The sequence below is a fragment of the Cynoglossus semilaevis genome, chromosome 12, assembly GCF_000523025.1.
Source record: "Cynoglossus semilaevis isolate Cse_v1.0 chromosome 12, Cse_v1.0, whole genome shotgun sequence".
NCBI classification, from domain to species: domain Eukaryota; kingdom Metazoa; phylum Chordata; class Actinopteri; order Pleuronectiformes; family Cynoglossidae; genus Cynoglossus; species Cynoglossus semilaevis.
The window spans coordinates 5,334,898-5,352,769 of record NC_024318.1 but is presented as its reverse complement, the minus strand read 5'-3'; the positions used below and the strand labels follow the sequence as shown (position 1 = coordinate 5,352,769).

The following is a 17,872-nucleotide window of genomic DNA, read 5'->3' as shown; positions in this document are numbered from 1 at the left end:
GACGAAACGAGGAACAAATAAGTAAATGAATGCACTGATGTGAACAGCCTCTACATAAACAACATGTCTTATTACCCCACCCCACTCCCACCCTCCTCCCCCCATACTTCTAGGTCTTTGGCACTTCTCACTCTGTGGTTTGAGTTTGTATCCCCTCAGGGAGAACTGCCTGAAGGTCATTAATGAGTGTGAAATGAAGAAGAGTGAGACTGCAGCAGTTACTGTTACTGTGACTACAGTACTACGGCAGTAAATAACATATTTATATGAATTGACATAATTTCATTTGGACTAGAAACAGTAGTTCATTTGTTGGCCTCATTCAGGAAGGTCCTAAAACCAGAATGTTCAACATGTGACCATCCACTGAATCACTCAAGAATAAAGTGAAAAGTGAACATAAACCACTTGTCATAGTGACACAACATCATTTTGACTAAACCAGAGCTGGTTGAGGTTTAAGTTTTAAATGATTTGTGTATAAATGAGTGATCAGTGAAGATCTGCCCAGGGACATGATGCTGCTGCTGCTGATTTGTTACATGATTTCTTCCAGCTGAACTCTTCTCCACATGTCAGGAAACATGGCAAATCCCAAAAGAGCAGACGTGGAATGCACATCCTCCCAGAATCCCCTGGGTTACCCATGTGTACAGTTTGCACAGTGAATCAATCAGTTTATTGCCATTTCAATGGGTATCAGGGTTAAGTGTTGTTTACTTCAAGTTTATTACCACAGGACTGACCCGGAACCATGACCATTTACTGGTCTGGAATGACCTGCTGGACACTTTCAGACCACGTAGATTCAGGATGGATCCCTGTCCTCTGGTCTCGTTGGCCAGCTTCATTGTTACACCTATGTTTGCAGCTAGATGGAGCTGTAATTCTTTGATCGACTACCCATCCTGGACTCTGGGTTCCACACAGTTGCTGTTTCCATTTTACAGACGTCACCAAGTCTTTTGATAACAGGGCCCTTCAACAGTACTTCACTGACTGACTGGTCACTGCTGGTCTGATTGGTCTTTTCTGACGTTACGGATATTACCACTGACGTACATTTTATTAAAGAACCATTACACAACTCTGATGCAGCTGAGCATTGAGCAACGAGTACGTCTGGACTTGAGTTTACTGAGCCCTTGAACTGGAATAACCAGTGCAATCATTCAAGGTTGTTTACTGAAAAGTCCGTCTCATTCAATATCTGCCACTTGATGTTATGGTCATGTGATCAGAAATGACATTTGTACCATTACTGCTTCCCCTCCCCCAGCTCCAACCGTTCATGTGTGAATGTAGGCAGGGGGCACCAGGCTGTGGTGGTGGTAATCTGCACTGGGCAGCTGGGCTCTTCCTACGCTGCCCCAGGGCACATCAAGGCGGTGGTGCTGATCAGGGACCAGAGTGAGAGAGACAGGGGGAGAGACGGAGACAAAAGAGGGGACTATTTGAGACAAAACAGGAAAGACACAGTCTAAACCATTGTTTAATCCCTTTAATCCCATTAATCTATTCGTATAACGCACATTTTTCATGCATGTGCAACTTTGTACTTTTCCTAATTAACCCGCAGAAGCTGCCGGCAGCTAAGTCATTTTGTAATATTGCACAGGTGTGAGACAGCTCAGAGGGGAGACGTCTGGAGAGGACAGGCAAATAAATCCAATACTTTCTTTTTTAAGCTCCAATTTGCAGACAATGATTGTTTTGACCTAGCCCCTGGGTTAACAACAAGAAACCTGCTCCCCTGAAGAGCCGGAAATCATCTGTCCAAGTGCTCTTGTGTTTGGAGAGCCGGGGGCAGGGCGGCCTTGACTGTGGCAGTGAGCAGGGAGGAGCCAGACTCCGTGATTATACCAGGAAAAGCAGCGGAGGCCGAGGATTGTTCTGAGAGGTCTCTCTGATTCTTTAATACTGTTGTATGAAAAAGCAGTGATGGCTCGGTGGTTAAGGAAGCAGACCTGGGTCTGAAAGGTTGCAGGTTAGAATCCACCAGCTGCCAAGTTGGCACTGAGGTGCTCTGAGCTTGACACTGTCCCACACACTGCTCTCTGGGTCGATTGAGCAATGTGAAACATAAATTAAAATATTTAAAACACAAAGACAAAATAATAAACATAGAAATAATCAACACCAAGGAACTGTTAGTAATGTAACACAAATATATTTTTCCTCAAACAAAAACACAGACCAAAGCACCATTTTGCAGCCATAAATCAAAAGTACTTGTCTCATCTTTCTTTGTGAAGCAGTAGTTTGAGCACCATTTTGCAGCCATAAATCAAAACTATTTGTTGTGTTATCTTTCTTTGTGAAGCAGGAGTTTAGTGCTGTGAATAATAAATATAAATAAAGTAAAGTAAAAAAATAAATACTAAGTGGCCCTACACATAGCGCGGGAGGCATGAAATTAAAGAAAAACAGAAAAAGAAATCTGGTTTTAATGCGTTTGGCGTCAGGGTGACGTCACTAACGACACTGCTTTAATGGTCAGACATCTGACAGACTATTTATTTCACCAATCGCGTCTTCACATTTCGTCCAATCAGAGAAAGTAACAAAGAAAAAAGCCCGCCTCAAAGATGGGTGTTTTAAAAAGAACGTCATCAGCGTCATACATTTAGCATTAGCCACAGTTAGCTCTGTGGCTCAACGCTGCAGTGTTTTTCTTCTGTTTCCACGCCGCAGTCATGTTCATTAATCCGTTACAGTGAAGTCTAACTGACCTACACATGTACACACCAGTCCAACCTCGGTGCTGAGAAAAGAGGTGACGGTTAAAAAATGCTGGCGAAGCGGAGTCTCGGCTAAGTGACGAGCAGCGGCCGAGAAACCAAAGAGGCTAAAATTGAGCCGAGGTGAAGAAGCCTAAACACGCCTAATTGCGGAGGCTCGACACGAACGACTGACGGATACTTCCTGCTGTACACAGTAAGTGACGTCCGTTGTTGTCGTTAAGAGAGCTTTTTCACAAACGTCAACTGGCAACTAAGTTAGCTAATACATCGTCTCGTTTCCAGTCACTAACAAGTGGCTACTAAGCTGTTTGCATCAACTGCTGGTCACTGCAGACCCACTAATTCAGAGATCTTAACCCGCTTACAAATGAGTGACCACAGTCTGACACAGTAACCAGTGTTAAATACTACCATGAATATAAATAACGCATTAATTAATCCAGGGATCCCCGCCTAAACGTCCGTTTACCATCAACGTTTGTTTACAAAAAGCTATCGTCGTCAATTCGGTTTATATCGTGGTTATAACCGCGATTACTTATCCACAAAGATGACGTAAGATAAAGTTAACGTGATTGCCAAGCCAAAGGCCAGCGTTTCTGGTCACGGGCTTGAGGTTCATGTGCAGTGTACGAGCCACATGTACGTGTCTTGGTGATAATATACCATTACATTAGTGTGAACTACAGAGGCAGACGAGTCGTTTATTTATTCTTCCAGATTCAACGTGTTTTGGATGTTTTTATTCCATCTAATCTACCTCTGTATTTAAACCTGCACACAGATGCTGTAACGGACTTCATTGACTATTGTTTGCTTTTCACTGAGGTGACCTAGCCACACGATCGCTGATCCAACTGTACAGAACACCTTGGTCATCCAGTCATCCATATTTGCTGCTCTCAAAAGGTGTTTAACTGACTGTTAGCTGTAAATCTATAAATCTACCTGACTAAAGTCTATAAAATACACTGCTCAAAAAAATAAAGGGAACACTTAAACAACGCAATGTAACGCCAAGTCAATCACACGTTTGTGAAATCGAACTGTCCACTTAGAAAGCAACACTGATTGACCACAGACCACTTCTCAGTTCCGATGCTTTCTGGCTGATGTTTTGGTCACTTTTGAATGCTGGCGGTGCTTTCATTCTAGTGGTAGCATGAGACGGAGGTTACAACCAACACAAGTGGCTCAGGTAGTGCAGCTCATCCAGGATGGCACATCAATGTGAGCTGTAGCAAGAAGGTTTCCTGTGTCTGTCAGTGTAGTGTCCAGAGCATGGAGGCGCTACCAGGAGACAGGCCAGTACATCAGGAGACGTGGAGGAGGCTGCAGGAGGGCAACAACCCAGCAGCAGGACCGAAAAAAATGTGATTTTGTTGTAGGCACATTTAACTATGGAAAGAACAAAGTATTTATTAAAAATATTTCATTCATTCAGATCTACAACGTGTTACTTTAGTGTTCCCTTTATTTTTTTGAGCAGTGTAGATTTCATCATTTATTTCTGGTTCTGACTTCGGTTCTGTTCTGGAGTCTAAGAACCGTGGTGCTTTCCTGCGTACCAGCCTGCAGTCATACCAGATTAAGTGGAAGAACCCCGTATTTCTTGGTTCTCTTGAGGACCGTTCACAGGTGGGTTTGGGGACCGGAAGCGACACAGGGCCCTGCTCACTGTAACCAGCAGCATCCTTACTGGATCCTTTAAAGAGTTTATCTTTAACAGATCAAAGAATTTAACTGGAGACTCTACTCAACCATCCAAGCATCCGTCCATCGTCAGGTTGGAATTGAGATCATTTGTGATGTCGTGCTGTCAAAGTAGTGACACCAGCAAACAGATCAAAGTTAAGCGGATAAAAGGACAACATTGGCAGTAACAGGCAACAATACATTATGGTTTATTGTCAAAACATTCCATTTTGAAACAAAGTCAGTTGGAAACCTTATTGACACAGGTAGGGTATGAAGTGTTTGTCTGTTGAAGTCATGCCCTTTTTGGCGTCTCCTCTCGTTGACGGGACTACAACATGTACACAGCTTTAGAAACCCTAACCCAAATGTCATTGAACTATGATGAAAACCGTTGTCATTGGTGTGTCAACTACATCTGTTTTTACGTCATTGGTGTGTCAACTACATCTGTTAGTGGCAGTTTTTTTATCTTCCTTTTGACCCTGTGAGGAACTACGTTCACCAGGTGTCACCAGGGTCAGGGAGTCAGACAGTAACGATGTGCCACAGGTGTTTAATTACCGCTGATGCACAGTTGAACAACAACAACAACTAATAAGTTGAATGGAATTTCACAGAAGAATGATTTTTTTTACCAGACTAATGTCCAACCTGTTTATGGTCTTTGTGTTGTTCCAGTGGACGGTCCATGTTACAATCAGCTGTTAAAATACCATGGGCCAATCGTTAAGCTGTGCATTTTAAAAACCCAGAACAGTCAGAGCCATCATCGTCTTGGTCATCAGCCTTTGGTGAGGCAGCATCTGAAAAGACATGTATGATAATGAACCCGCCCTCTGCCCCTTGTTCAACATCTGAAAAGACATGTATGATAATGAACTCTGCCCCTTGTCCAAGCAGCGTCTACAGCCAACAATCTAAAGTTGTCGAGAAAATCAACGTTATCAAGTGAATCTGCTGTGGGCTCCTGAAACAGTTCACCTTCACAGCACACATCCAAAATATTGTATCCAAAAGTCCGTGTTACACTTTTTAAGAGAAGTGAGTGTCACGTTGGCCAGGGGTTTGAACCCCTGTCTTACAAAAAAAGAGGACAAACATTGCTGTCATTATCAGTGTCCAGACTCTGTCATGTGATCAAAGCCAGTGAAGACAGGTCTGTGTTGACTCATCGTTGTCTCCGTCTTTTGTCATCTCTTCACTTCTCTCACGCAGCTAGCAGTGGCTCTTTGACGGACATAACTATGGGTGCCTTCCTGGACAAACCCAGGACAGAGAAGCACAACTCGCACGGTGAAGGAAACGGCCTGCGCTATGGTCTGACCTCCATGCAGGGCTGGAGGGTGGAGATGGAGGACGCTCACACCGCTGTGCTGGGACTTCCTGCTCCTAATATGACTGACTGGTCATTTTTTGCTGTATATGACGGTCATGCTGGTTCCAGGGTTGCCAACTATTGTTCTACTCATCTTCTGGAACACATAATGAGTGCCAGCCTTGGGGCCAGAGGAACTCAGGTCGGTTCAGACAGTTCCACTGGTGAACTCTCCGCACAAGCTCCTCCCTCAGTAGACACTGTGAAAACTGGGATCAGGACGGGGTTTCTGAGGATTGATGAGCACATGCGCAGCTTTTCAGACCTTCGGAATGGCATGGACCGTAGTGGCTCCACAGCAGTGGGCGTCCTCTTGTCACCTGACCACTTCTTCTTTATTAACTGTGGTGATTCTCGGGCCGTTCTTTACCGCAACTCACAGGTGTGCTTCTCCACACTTGACCACAAGCCTTGTAATCCACGTGAGAGGGAGCGAATCCAGAATGCTGGAGGTTCTGTGATGATCCAGAGAGTTAATGGCTCGTTGGCCGTTTCCAGGGCCTTGGGGGACTATGACTACAAGTGTGTAGAAGGGAAGGGCCCCACGGAGCAGCTGGTCAGCCCTGAACCAGAAGTTTCCGACGTCGTTCGGGCCCCAGAACAAGATCAGTTTGTGGTCTTGGCGTGCGATGGGATCTGGGATGTCATGTCCAACGAGGAGCTGTGTGACTTTGTGAAGTCCAGACTTGAGGTAACTGATGACCTCGAAAGAGTCTGCAACGAAGTGGTGGATACCTGTCTGCACAAGGTGTGTACACGTTTATGTCTGTGCTGCAGAACTTCCTGTCTGCATTAGAACCTTTTGATCCACACAGATGGATGTTATGAACTGGGCTGAACGTGGTTTCAGTTATCATTGTTTTTGACTCATTTTAGGGGAGTCGGGACAACATGAGTGTCGTCTTGGTGTGTTTGCCCAACGCACCCAAAGTGTCAGATGATGCTGTGAGAAGAGACGCTGATCTGAACAGATATCTGGAGTCTCGAGTGAAAGGTGAGGAATAATGAAGAAAACTTTTAAACTTGGTACAAACACACGTTTGTTGTTCTTCTAATTGACATCATTCAGTATATTTTTACAACTCTTTCAATCTCATAAAGAATTTGAGATCATTATAATGACCTGCATGACTGAGAATAAACTCAAAACTCTTTTTCTGTCTAATCCTAATTCATCTCCTTTTTTAGAGATGCTGTCTCAGGCTGATGAGGATAGTTATCCTGACCTGGGAACCGTGACAAGGACTCTCTCCGCTGACGCTCATATGCTCCCTCTGCCTCCTGGTGGAGGCCTTTATAGCAAGTAAGGAAACCTTTTCTTGATAGGACTGTGTAGAATTACCACAGAGGTACAACAGAAAAACTAGACATGAGGATATGATATTATGATCTCCGAACTGAGACTCCGAAACAGTCATTATCCTAGTGGCTGGTTATTAAAACGACAGGGCAGTCACCAAAACCCAAGTTGTCTTCCTATGATTGAACCTTGTTTTCACACCCAGCCTCTGTTCAGTACTTTGATCATTGTAACAGCTAAAGTCTCATCTGTTTCTGCCTGACTGACTGACTGACTGTCTGTCTCTCTGTTTGTCTGTCTGTCTGCAGGCACAGTTTTATCGAAGCGGTCTACAACCATCTGATCCCCTACAGGGAGGAGGATGGGGTGAGTGTTGAATGAGCCTCAGGTCTTAGGAGGTACTCTCTCTACTTTGACTCACCTGAGTACAGTCGTGTGTCTGCTCTCGTGTCATTGGCTGTCAGAGTTAGAGAACGTTCCACAGGGCCAGGTTTCTTCATGTACTGTACGTTCAGCTGACCCCACGGTGGCGCCAAACACCAATTCTGGTTTGGATAATAAAATCATTACTGGTTCGAATCCCCTCTGTGGAAGTCATGTGTTGACGAAGCTCCTGTCCCTTTAGTGAAGCAGTGAATGTTGACTGTAGTGTTGTAGAGTACACACCTGAACACACACACACACACACTCAGTGACACTCATTAGGGATGTGTGGATTGTTCTAATTGTGTGTTCACCCTCTGATTAACGCAGCCCTCCTGTTTCATTTGGTAAGTGATGACACATCATATTACCAGTTCTTACCCCTGTCCTCTAACCCCTCATCGTCCCTTACACGCACGCACGCACCGCACATTTCTACAGGCATGTCAGTGTGGTCCTGTGACACGCCCCCTCCTCCACCCTCCCACCCCCCCCTCGCTGTGACACACCCTCTGGCATGTGCAGCTTCATATAGACTCCAAGTCTCACATCTTTCTTTGTGTTTGTGAGCAGACTGATGAAGAGGTCTCTGGTCCTGTTGGTCCCTCTTACACACACACACACACACACACAGGTGCTGGGCCAACACGCATGTATTTGTGTGTGTCATGTTTGGCTAGTGGACGCAGAACCGTCTGTGAGCGTGATGCCACAGGCTGGTGTTGTCAGGGACGACGGTCTCTGCCGTTGTCTCTTCTCTGTTGTCTTCACAGCAGGTTGGAGAGTAAAAAGAGCAGCGAATAGTACTGCAGTACTACTACTACTACTACTAACCATGTGTCCATTTTTCTCTTCCTGCTCCTCCTTTGTTTCTTTATCTTTGGCTCCATGTCAAATAAACCATATCTTCTCTTCCTCCCCCCTTTGCTCCCTCCCTCCTCTCTCACTTTTGTCTGGCAGAACGGAGCTGATGTAGAGTATCACTGGTAGCCGTCCACGCCACTGCCTGACCAAAAAAAAAAAAAATCAAAGGACCACACCAGATCTCATCCACAGCCCCCTTTCATTCCTTCTGGGATTATTTTAATGTCATTGTTTTTGCACTGAGCGATGAATTCAAGTAGAAATCCAGGTTCAATAAATCCAACCATAAACCCGACCAGGACGACGGTCGTCGTGGTTGTTGTCGTCGTCGTCGTCGTTCTGTTTTAGATTTGGACACAGCCCAGCGTTTTGAATTAAGCTAAAGAAAATAAGCACGGTTTTGGTGCCACTTCGGTTTCTTTGTAGTTGTTGAGTTGACGGAGCAGTCAGCGGTGCCTTGCTCAGAACTTTGGAACTCTCCAGGCAGCAGCGAACCAGCAGCCACGCTGGTTCATGTCTGCAGCTGAATAACAACCAGGAACCAGGAACCAGCTCAGCTCACAGCAGAACATTTGAACCCTCCCAAAGACGTGTGACTACTTCCTCTGACTCGGCACCAAAGAGTTCCATCGCTCGCCCCCAGGCTGAGGAGTGAGCAGGAGAAGGAGGCCACCTGCAGGACTCTCTGATGTCTTTATCTCTGTCACGTCAGCTTTCACTCTCTGTCCATCACTGACCCCAGACCTGTTCACCTGCAGCTTCTGTCCAAGGAACCGATGTAGGAGAGAGTGGAGGCTGTGGTACTGTTCAAGTTAGATGTGAAATGTAAACCATCCTCACCACTGAAATAAACGTTGAAACAACAGCACTGCATCTTCTTAATGTTAGAGGAGTCATGATGATGATGATGATGATGATGATGATGATGATGATGTTTTTGGCATGTTGGTGACCTAATACACAGGGAGGTATCACTGAGAGGAGGAGGAAACTTCTGGAACATTTTAAGGTCACCTGTTTATTTAATGTCCTGATCTACAGCGACAGAAACACGGACCATCACTTCCTCAAGGACACGGGTCAACGCAGGTCACCACAGGTCAAGACAGGTCACCATGACCAAAGTCCAGCTCCTCTGTGATGAATCAACAGATTCTGTCAATCAGTTCTTAGTTCTTCAGTAATCAGTAACAACAAACCACAACAGTGTGACACTTGACAGCATTTATTACACAGTCGAGCGGATAGACTCACATAAAACATCCTCATTGTGTGTGTGTGTGTGAGAGGCACTCCTCAGAGCAGCTCTGTGTGTGTGTGACATTCCTCAGAGTTGCTCTCTCTGTGTGTGTGTGTGTGTGTGTGTTCCCTCTAACGCCTCCTCTCTCTCAGTGTCTCTGTGTGTGTGTGTGTGTGTGTTCCCTCTGACGCCTCCTCTCTGTGTCTTGTTCACATTTGTTCTTCTCTCTCTGGTGCAAAGACAAGTTTAAACCATGAGTTCTAGGAAACGCCAGGCTCGCATGGAGCTGGTCACTTACATCAAGAATCCAGATTTCCAGGAATGGGATGGTACCAAGACACGCACCCAAACCATCGGCCCGGACGGTAATGATCCCGAGGAGGGAAAGCCTGGACCTGAATCCACCGCCGTCCAGTTGGACCAGGGCTCGGTGATTGACGACTACACGCAGATCAAACCGTACGCTGGGATGCCCAAAGAGGTTCTGCTGCTGCACTCCTCCAAGGCTCGGTACCGGGTTCCCCGGGAGATCCTGTTCTGGTTGACGGTGGCCTGCACCCTGGCTCTGGTGGCTGTGACCGCCACGGTCATCGCTCTGTCTCCACGCTGTCTGAGCTGGTGGCAGCTGTCGCCAGTTTACCAGGTCTACCCGAGGTCCTTCAAAGACTCAGATGGTGATGGAGTGGGAGATCTAAAAGGTAGGAGATGTTCTGGTGCTGAAGACCACCCTGGACCCTCTTCTGTCCATGAGTCTGTCCATGTGTTTATTTGCTTTGTATCTCATTGGTGCTAAATGCTAAAGTTATTAGATCATTAGATACTCTGATGAAAAATACAAATCTTTCTGTCCATGATCCACTTTCAGAACATGTTCCTCATCAGTTTGATGAGATCAAAGTAAATGTTGTAGTTCATGTTTGTTTGTTATGATGTGTGTGTGTGTGTGTGTGTGTGTTTTGTTGACCTTTGTGTGTTTGTTCTGCGGCAGGAATTCAAGAACAGCTGGATCACTTTGAGTTCTTAAACATCAAGTCGGTGTGGATCGGGCCCGTCTTCCGCTCTCCCATGAAGGACTTCGGCTACGATGTAGAGGATTTCCAGGACATCGACCCGGTCTTCGGTTCCATGCAGGACTTTGAGAAACTTTTGGCTGAAATGCACAGCAGAGGTTTGGAGTAACTGTGAGTGTAAATATGTGGCCGTGAACAGATGAAGGTTGAACGCTGACGTCTTTGTTTTGAAGATTTAAAGATGATCATGGACTTCATCCCCAATCACACCAGTGACAAGCACCGCTGGTTCAACCTGAGCCGGACCAGAGACCCTCACTACCAGGATTACTACATCTGGGCCGACTGCACTGAAGCTGCACCCAGGCCTAACAACTGGGTTGGTGTTCGATGCTGAACGTTCCTCCTCCGCCAACCGCTGTGTCCGCAACGTCTGGATCCTTTCTGTACGTCTTTCCTCACGAGTCTCATCTTCTCCTCAGGTGAGTGTGTTTGGGAACTCCTCCTGGACCTATGACCCCGTCAGAGGACAGTGCTACCTGCATCAGTTCCTCAAGGAACAACCAGACCTGAACCTCAGAAACCCTCGTGTCCGTCAAGAGATGATTGTGAGATCTTTTTTTACTACCATCACCCTGGAACTCGAACATGTTCCTGGTGAAGTCTGTGGGGTTGTGAACCACTGAACCACATGACTGTCTCTTCCTTTTCTGCTGTTTTCAGGACATACTTCGTTTCTGGCTGGATAAAGGAGTGGATGGGTTTCGTATGGGTGGAGTCAAGTACATCCTAGAGGCTGCGCACCTGAGAGACGAGCCACAGGTGGACCAGAAGAAACCCCCCGTGAGTGTCGCTCGTCCTCCTTCCTGTTTGTCATGAGCAGCTACAGGTTCACATTCCTCACCTCATGTTTGTTGAGCAAAGTTCTCTGAGGATGAGTTTTACAGTGGTTAAAGAGTGACAGGGGTTAGAGTCCAGACGTGGTGAAGTTACCAGCAGCAGCAGTCGTCTCCACCTTTATCAAAATCTCACTCCGTCTTATTCTCTGACAGCACTGGAGCGAAACATCTCGGAATCTGGTTTCTGCATTTTTTTTTTCAGTGTGTGTGTGTGTGTGTGTGTGTGTTGGACTGTTGGACAATGAAAGTCATTTATTAGTGTCCAGGCTCTCCTGTTCTTCCAGGGAACATAGAACAGTGGTGCGTTGTGTAAGTGAAGGAGTGAATGTTCCCTGAGTCAAAAACACAGGTGTCCACTCACTCGCCCCCCCTCCCTCTCTGGACTTCTTCTTTGACTTAGTCAGATCTAGATCTCCTGAACTCGGAGATCGTTCTCAGGAACATCCGGTGTTCTCGACAGTGAAGGTCTGGGACCTTCTTCCTGTCCGTCCAGTCCGTGGTCGGTCAGCAGGGGAGCTCACCGTCCTCTGTCCACCTGTCTGCAGGAGTCCATTAGTTCAGAGTGGGACCTGCACCACGACTACACCACCAGTCAGCTGGGGCTTCACGACCTTCTGAGGGACTGGAGGGCAGAGATGGATGTGTTCAGTCGAGAGCCGGGCAGATACAGGTGTGTGTGTGTGTGTGTGTGTGTGTGTGTGTGACTGTCGCTGTTAAAAAGTCAACTGAACTGAACAGATGGAGATGAACCTCCACGTTCTAACGCCCCCCTGTGATTGGTCCCAGGCTCATGGTGACGGAGTCGTATGACCATCAGGAGGTGGAGAAGACCATGATGTACTACGGCAGCTCGCAGGTCAAAGAAGGCGACTTCCCCTTTAACTTCCACCTGCTGGACCTGCCTCAGAACACCAGCGGTCTGTGGGTCCAACATCTGGTCCACCTCTGGATGCAGAACATGCCCCAGGGAAAGTGGCCCAACTGGGTGGTGAGTGGTCCAGGTCACACACACTCTGTTCTGGTTTGTTTTTGCTCCTCTGCTGATCTGAAGTCACATGATGACGACGATGACTGACTAATGTGTCAGGTGATGATGACTTTACAGTTGACCTTTTGACATGTTATTTCATGAAGTGTGACAGAGGGTGAACTGTAGGTGGCAGTAATGACACTCACACGATTGACATCTGCCGATTAAAAACCACAGAAGAAGAGAAGCTGATCGTGCTAGCAGAGTTAGCTTGTTGAAGTCCATCGATGAGCTCACACACTTCATGTTGACAGATCAGATGTAGTTGGGACAAATAAATACATTTGATTACAGTTTATTAGATCAATGCACAAGTACAGTATATGGAAGTCGGGGGGGGGGCAGGCCCTCATATGTGTACTTAGCACCACCTACAGGCCAAGATAAAATATACCATTAGAACAGAACAAAAGTGCAGCCTTGACCTCTGGGGTCAGACGTGATCTACTCTGACCCGGTTCTTCCTCCCTGCGTCACCCGTCTCTTTCCTTCTCCACCTGTTTCACTCCCATCTTACTCCCCCCGTGACCAGGTCGGCAACCACGACAATCCTCGGATCTCCTCTGGCGCTGGCGGGCTCTACGTGCCCGTCATCAACATGCTGCTGCTGACTCTCCCAGGCACCGCCACCACCTACTACGGAGAGGAGATCGGCATGAGGACCCTCCACCTCACCGACACTGGGAGCCTGGATCCTGCTGGACGATACAACACAGTCAGTTTTGTGCTCTCTCTCTCTCTCACGTTGTTGTTGCTGAAGCGTTGACCTCCATGACCTCCCTGACCTCCCTCCTCCTGCAGAGTGCCAGTCGTGACCCTCAGAGATCTCCCATGCAGTGGAGCAGCAGCACGAACGCAGGCTTCAACAACAAAACCGACCTCAGCTGGCTGCCTGTGCATCCAGACTACACCAGCGTCAACGTGGAGGTACAGCTCCTGGTTCAGTCTGTGGAACATCTCCCCTCAGCTGCTGATGTTCTCCAGCTGATGGATCGAGTCACCTGCTTCTTCTTCTTTTTATCTGGCAGGTCCAGAAAGAGGATGAAGGCTCCGTCTTATCCCAGTACAGTTTCCTCAGCGCGCTGCGTCAGTCAGAGCTGCCTCTACAGCGAGGCTGGTTCTGCTACATCCAGGCCGACGCCAATGTGTTTTCGTACCTGAGAGAACTCGACGGACTGGACCGGGCCTTTCTGGTGGTGTTGAACTTTGGTAGAGAGTCCGCCGTCACCGACCTCTCCTCTGTGTCTGAGATACCGAACCAGCTCACAGTGCTGTTCAGCACCAACCACCTCCACCACGGGAGGGTGCTGCAGAAGTCGGCCATCCACACAGACCCAGGAGAAGGTCTGGTGGTCCGGTTCTCTGCTCCGAAACGCTTCAATCCCACCCACCCTTCGCAGTGTTACGTGTCTGAGAAGGCCTGTTATTTAAGAGTCGTGGACATTCTCTACAGATGCTGAGAGGAAGCCAGCTCCACCACCATCATCATCATCATCATCATCATCACAATGACTCAGTCCTTTTGTGTGAGTGTGAGTCAAATAATAAATAGAATCAGACAGTCAGTGTTCTTGTTTTCTTGAACTGGACTCAAAGAGAAAATGACGACACTGACGGACTGTTGACGGACTGTTGACGGGCTGTCAGAAGCCTGACCTCCTGGGCCTGCGTCGTGGAGGATGGAGGCCCAGCTCCTTGTGGAGAAATGCCAGGTTGAGAGCTTCCTGTGTCAAAAAGAAAAGACGGAGTGAAAATGTTGCAGTGGTGACAGGACAGGAAGACCAGGGTCAAGGTCAGGGTCAAGGTCAAGGTCAGGAACTCTGGACCACAACCAACAGTTCATTACCTCCTCCAACATCTGCTCAAAGTCGTCTGGTCCATGATGACTCGCTCCAGATTTTATGTTCAGAACTAGGTTTGGTTCTGGTCCAGGTTCTACAGGAATAAAAAAGATCCAGAGACAGAATCAAAGAAGAAGGTAACAGACGTAGACGACAGATGTGGCCACGGTGTGTGTGTGTGTGTGTGTGTGTGTGTGTGTTTACCAGGCTGTGGGTTTGTGCTGAAGTGTGTATCGATGGCCTCCTTCAGTTGTTGACTGTATTTCAGGACTCCTGCCAATGGAATCCTGCTGTCATCTGAGTAGGCCGTCAGCAGCATGGAGGGATAGCACTGACACACACACACACACACACACACACTTTAAATATATATATAGATGAGGACTTCTCCTCCACAGATCAAAGTCCTGTATCCACACCTGAGGAGTAATGTTGTGACGGGGACAGTAGGAGGCGATGCTGAGCCTGTCTTTTGGGTTGGCTACGGGGTCTCCCCACTCGTCTCTGTCCTCCAGAGTTAGAGGGAGACTTTGGTCCTCCATCGTTCCCAACACGTCCAGGAACGGAGCCTGAAGAGAGGACAGAGAGTAAAGTGAGACCATGTCCAGGAGGGGGGGGCGGCGGGGGACTCAGGGGGGGAGTTAGAAGGGAGGGTACCTGCAGACTGACGGCTCTCATCAGGTGTGGTTGTCTGTTACACAGTGCAGCCACGGGCACCGCTCCAGCACTGTGTGCAGTGATGGCAGTGAGTGAAGGACAGGAGACTCCAGAGGAGAAGAGACGCTGGAGACAGGCCTGGAGATCCTGGACCCCCCTCTCCTTACCCCCCCGACGAGCCTGTCGGTGCCAGGACAGACCCTTCTCTGCTCCACCTCTGACAGCCACAGAACACAGGTTTAGTCACAAACTTTTCTTTTGTCTGCTGGGCTTTGGGGGACGGGTTGGACTGAGGGTCAGACTGAGACGGTACCTGATGTGGCAGTAGGCCAGGGCCCAGCCTCCCTCCAGCAGCAGCGTTTTCTGTGGGCAGAAATCCATCCCGAGGTCCAGGCCATAGGAGCCGTAGACATGGAGCAGCAGTGGGGTCCGTCTCGAAGCCTCCACAGACGCCGAGTGGAACAGAGTCACAGGAACCAGGCTGCCGTCCTGCAGAGGGAGGACAGTCACGTGACCACGGGTGGTCTCCCAGTCTCCTCACTTTGGTCTCACCGTCGGTTCTCCTTACGTGGCTGCAGGCCTCCAGGCTTGTGGTCTTGTACCGATCTCCTGTGGAAGGACTGGCTTCACTGCCTGAAGACACAAGTCCAAGGTGTGGGTCCAGACGCAGCAGGTGTGGGGAGTGGACCGGAGACCAGATGAAGAGTTCTAACACCTCCGTCTGCTCTGGTACCGCTGCTCTCCTGGTCTCAACGACACAGACCCAGGAAGGGAGCTGGAAATAATGAAACTGTGGTCAGAGACACCTACAGGTTCAGCGGTGTACTGCAGTTGATTAGACCAGTGGTTCCCAACCCCTGGGGCGCAGACCGGCACCGGTCCTTAGGTCAATTGGTTCCGGGCCATACAGAAAGAATGTATGACTTACATTATTTTAGATTTTTTTAATTATCTGATTCTGAACGATGTTTTATTTTGAAAAATGACCGGATTCTCAACGCCGCATCTGTTCACGACTCACACTTAAAAAGTCTGCGCCGGGTCTGCGTCTGCCAATACATAACGTTTATAATTATATTTATAAAATACCAGTTTTTATGTCGGTCGATTAATTTTATTAAAGGCCGATCTGTGAAAAAACATTTCAGACATTTCATCGGTCCGTGGTGCAAAAAAGGTTCTCTTACCTTCACGGTGTAGACTCTCTCTTGGTTCATTAGTGGAACCACAGTCAGGACAAGGTGGTTGGTGTTTGTCCTTACAGTCAACACACAGTGGTCTCCCACGATGTCCATATCTTTGATCACGGTCCCGGGGTCAGGGGTGAACACTGGGACCCAGGACACCATGGATGGTTGGGAGAGAGGAGCCTGTAAGACCTGGTGACGGAGGAGGAACAGGAAGAGGTGTGTGTGAGTGTGTGACCCCTGACCTGAAAACTCCTAAAGACCAACTGAGAGGTGATGAGATCAGATCCAGAAGGTCGTTCTCCACAGAGACATGTCCTCCTGGATCTTTGAGGAATTCATGATACCCTGGTGGGTGCAGCGCCCCCTCCCTGCAGCAGCCTGACAACCAACTGCAGCTCAACTTTAAATATTTGAAATATTTTCATCTCTCCAGACTGAATCAGCTGGATTGGTTTGTTTGATGGAGCACGGTGGCAGCAGCTGATCAACGTCTTCTCACCTGATATTCACGGCCCGGTCCTGTGTTAGCCAGGATGATCAGGTGTCCTCTCCAGTGCTCCACGTGGTACAGCAGCCCCGGCTGACGTTCTTGGACCAGGTGAGGCCGTGAGCGGTGTTGCTGCTGCAGCAGCAGCATCACCTGTGAACTGCTCCTGCTGCTGCAGTTGATGCTCAGCACCTCCTGGTCTCTGCTGAGGGCCACCTCCACAAACACACTGTGGAGACGCGACCGTGTTAGAGCTGCAGCTGCAGCCGGAGCTGGACAGCCGTGACATCACGTCATTCACACTCACTCTGGTTGTTGTTCCTCATACACACTGGTGATGCTGTGAACACAGCCGCTCAGGTCCAGACGACACACTCTGCTGCTGCGCAGCCCTTGAGCAGTGGTGTAAAACAGCACCTGGTCTGTGGCCCACTCTGTACACAAGAAGATGGGGAGAGAGGGTGAGGAGAGAGGGTGAGGATGGGGTCAAAGACACTGACACCACCTCAGACTTTTGAACACATACCAAAAGTGAAGACGGCGTCCAGTGTGAGTAGGACGTTTGAGGGTTTGAATCCTTCCAGTTGCACTATCACACACCTGGACACACGGTGGCAGCACACACATTGAATATACTGTACGAACATCTAAAACTGTGGACTGCTTTGCGGGTTCTTCACCTCGGTTCATCCCTGTCGTTAGCCTTCAGTGTAGCAGCCAGGTGCTTCTCTGCTGGGGACAGACGTATTCTCTGGACACTCCACTTCCTGTCTCTGCTCCCTGCTCTGTTTTCATCGTCTGCTCCAGAGACTTGCTCCAGATCCAACACCTGCTCTGGATTCTCTACAAACAGAAGGATGGGTGGAGGGAGGAGGGAGTCATTCACAGAAGATCTAACACCCGTAGATCTGGAGCTTGGCGTTAATTCAGACGTGGTGACGTCTTAACTGTGACTCTTGTCCGTCCTGTAGATGCCGTCACCGTCAACAAAGTAGACATGATGACGTCCACAGACCTGCAGCAGGAGTGATAACAGTGATGTGAATCAACACCTTCAGTCAGATGTAGGAGCAGAGCAGTAGTCTTACCGCTGAGTGATCCGCTGTGTTGGGAA

General features: G+C 48.2%; 3 protein-coding genes across 7 annotated transcripts; 2 read left to right on the top strand and 1 right to left on the bottom strand.

Moving 5' to 3' along the window:
• Window positions 1–2,392: 2,392 nt before the first annotated feature.
• Window positions 2,393–9,269, top strand: ppm1ba (protein phosphatase, Mg2+/Mn2+ dependent, 1Ba). Of its 5 annotated transcripts, none has more exons than XM_017037076.2 (7): window positions 2,393–2,937; window positions 5,658–6,565; window positions 6,694–6,811; window positions 7,006–7,120; window positions 7,426–7,483; window positions 7,871–7,887; window positions 8,501–9,269. In XM_017037076.2, coding segments are annotated over exons 2-7 (1,188 nt in total). In that variant the 5' UTR covers window positions 2,393–2,937; window positions 5,658–5,686; the 3' UTR covers window positions 8,502–9,269. The 5 variants fall into 5 exon arrangements, with proteins under 5 accessions (XP_016892565.1, XP_024916803.1, XP_024916802.1 ...); XM_025061035.1 differs by lacking the exon at window positions 7,871–7,887 and adding an exon at window positions 5,121–5,233 and having other exon boundaries at window positions 2,395–2,937; XM_025061034.1 differs by lacking the exon at window positions 7,871–7,887 and adding an exon at window positions 3,900–4,705 and having other exon boundaries at window positions 2,395–2,937.
• A 534-nt stretch (window positions 9,270–9,803) lies between these two features.
• slc3a1 (solute carrier family 3 member 1) lies at window positions 9,804–14,148 on the top strand. The gene is made up of 10 exons (XM_008321627.3): window positions 9,804–10,342; window positions 10,633–10,812; window positions 10,888–11,033; window positions 11,137–11,262; window positions 11,378–11,497; window positions 12,099–12,223; window positions 12,340–12,541; window positions 13,116–13,298; window positions 13,385–13,510; window positions 13,612–14,148. The coding sequence occupies exons 1-10, from the start codon at window positions 9,898–9,900 to the stop codon at window positions 14,041–14,043; spliced, it is 2,085 nt and encodes a 694-aa protein (XP_008319849.1). The 5' UTR covers window positions 9,804–9,897; the 3' UTR covers window positions 14,044–14,148.
• Window positions 14,149–14,172: 24 nt separating this feature from the next.
• On the bottom strand, window positions 14,173–17,870 carry prepl (prolyl endopeptidase like; the record flags this gene model as incomplete). The annotated part of the gene is made up of 14 exons (XM_008321666.2): window positions 14,173–14,307; window positions 14,430–14,518; window positions 14,629–14,755; window positions 14,844–14,993; window positions 15,082–15,298; window positions 15,395–15,570; window positions 15,650–15,856; window positions 16,269–16,460; window positions 16,771–16,987; window positions 17,066–17,192; window positions 17,285–17,358; window positions 17,439–17,601; window positions 17,707–17,773; window positions 17,847–17,870. Coding segments are annotated over 14 exons (1,911 nt in total), but the record flags the coding sequence as incomplete, so codon positions are not given.
• Window positions 17,871–17,872: the final 2 nt, after the last annotated feature.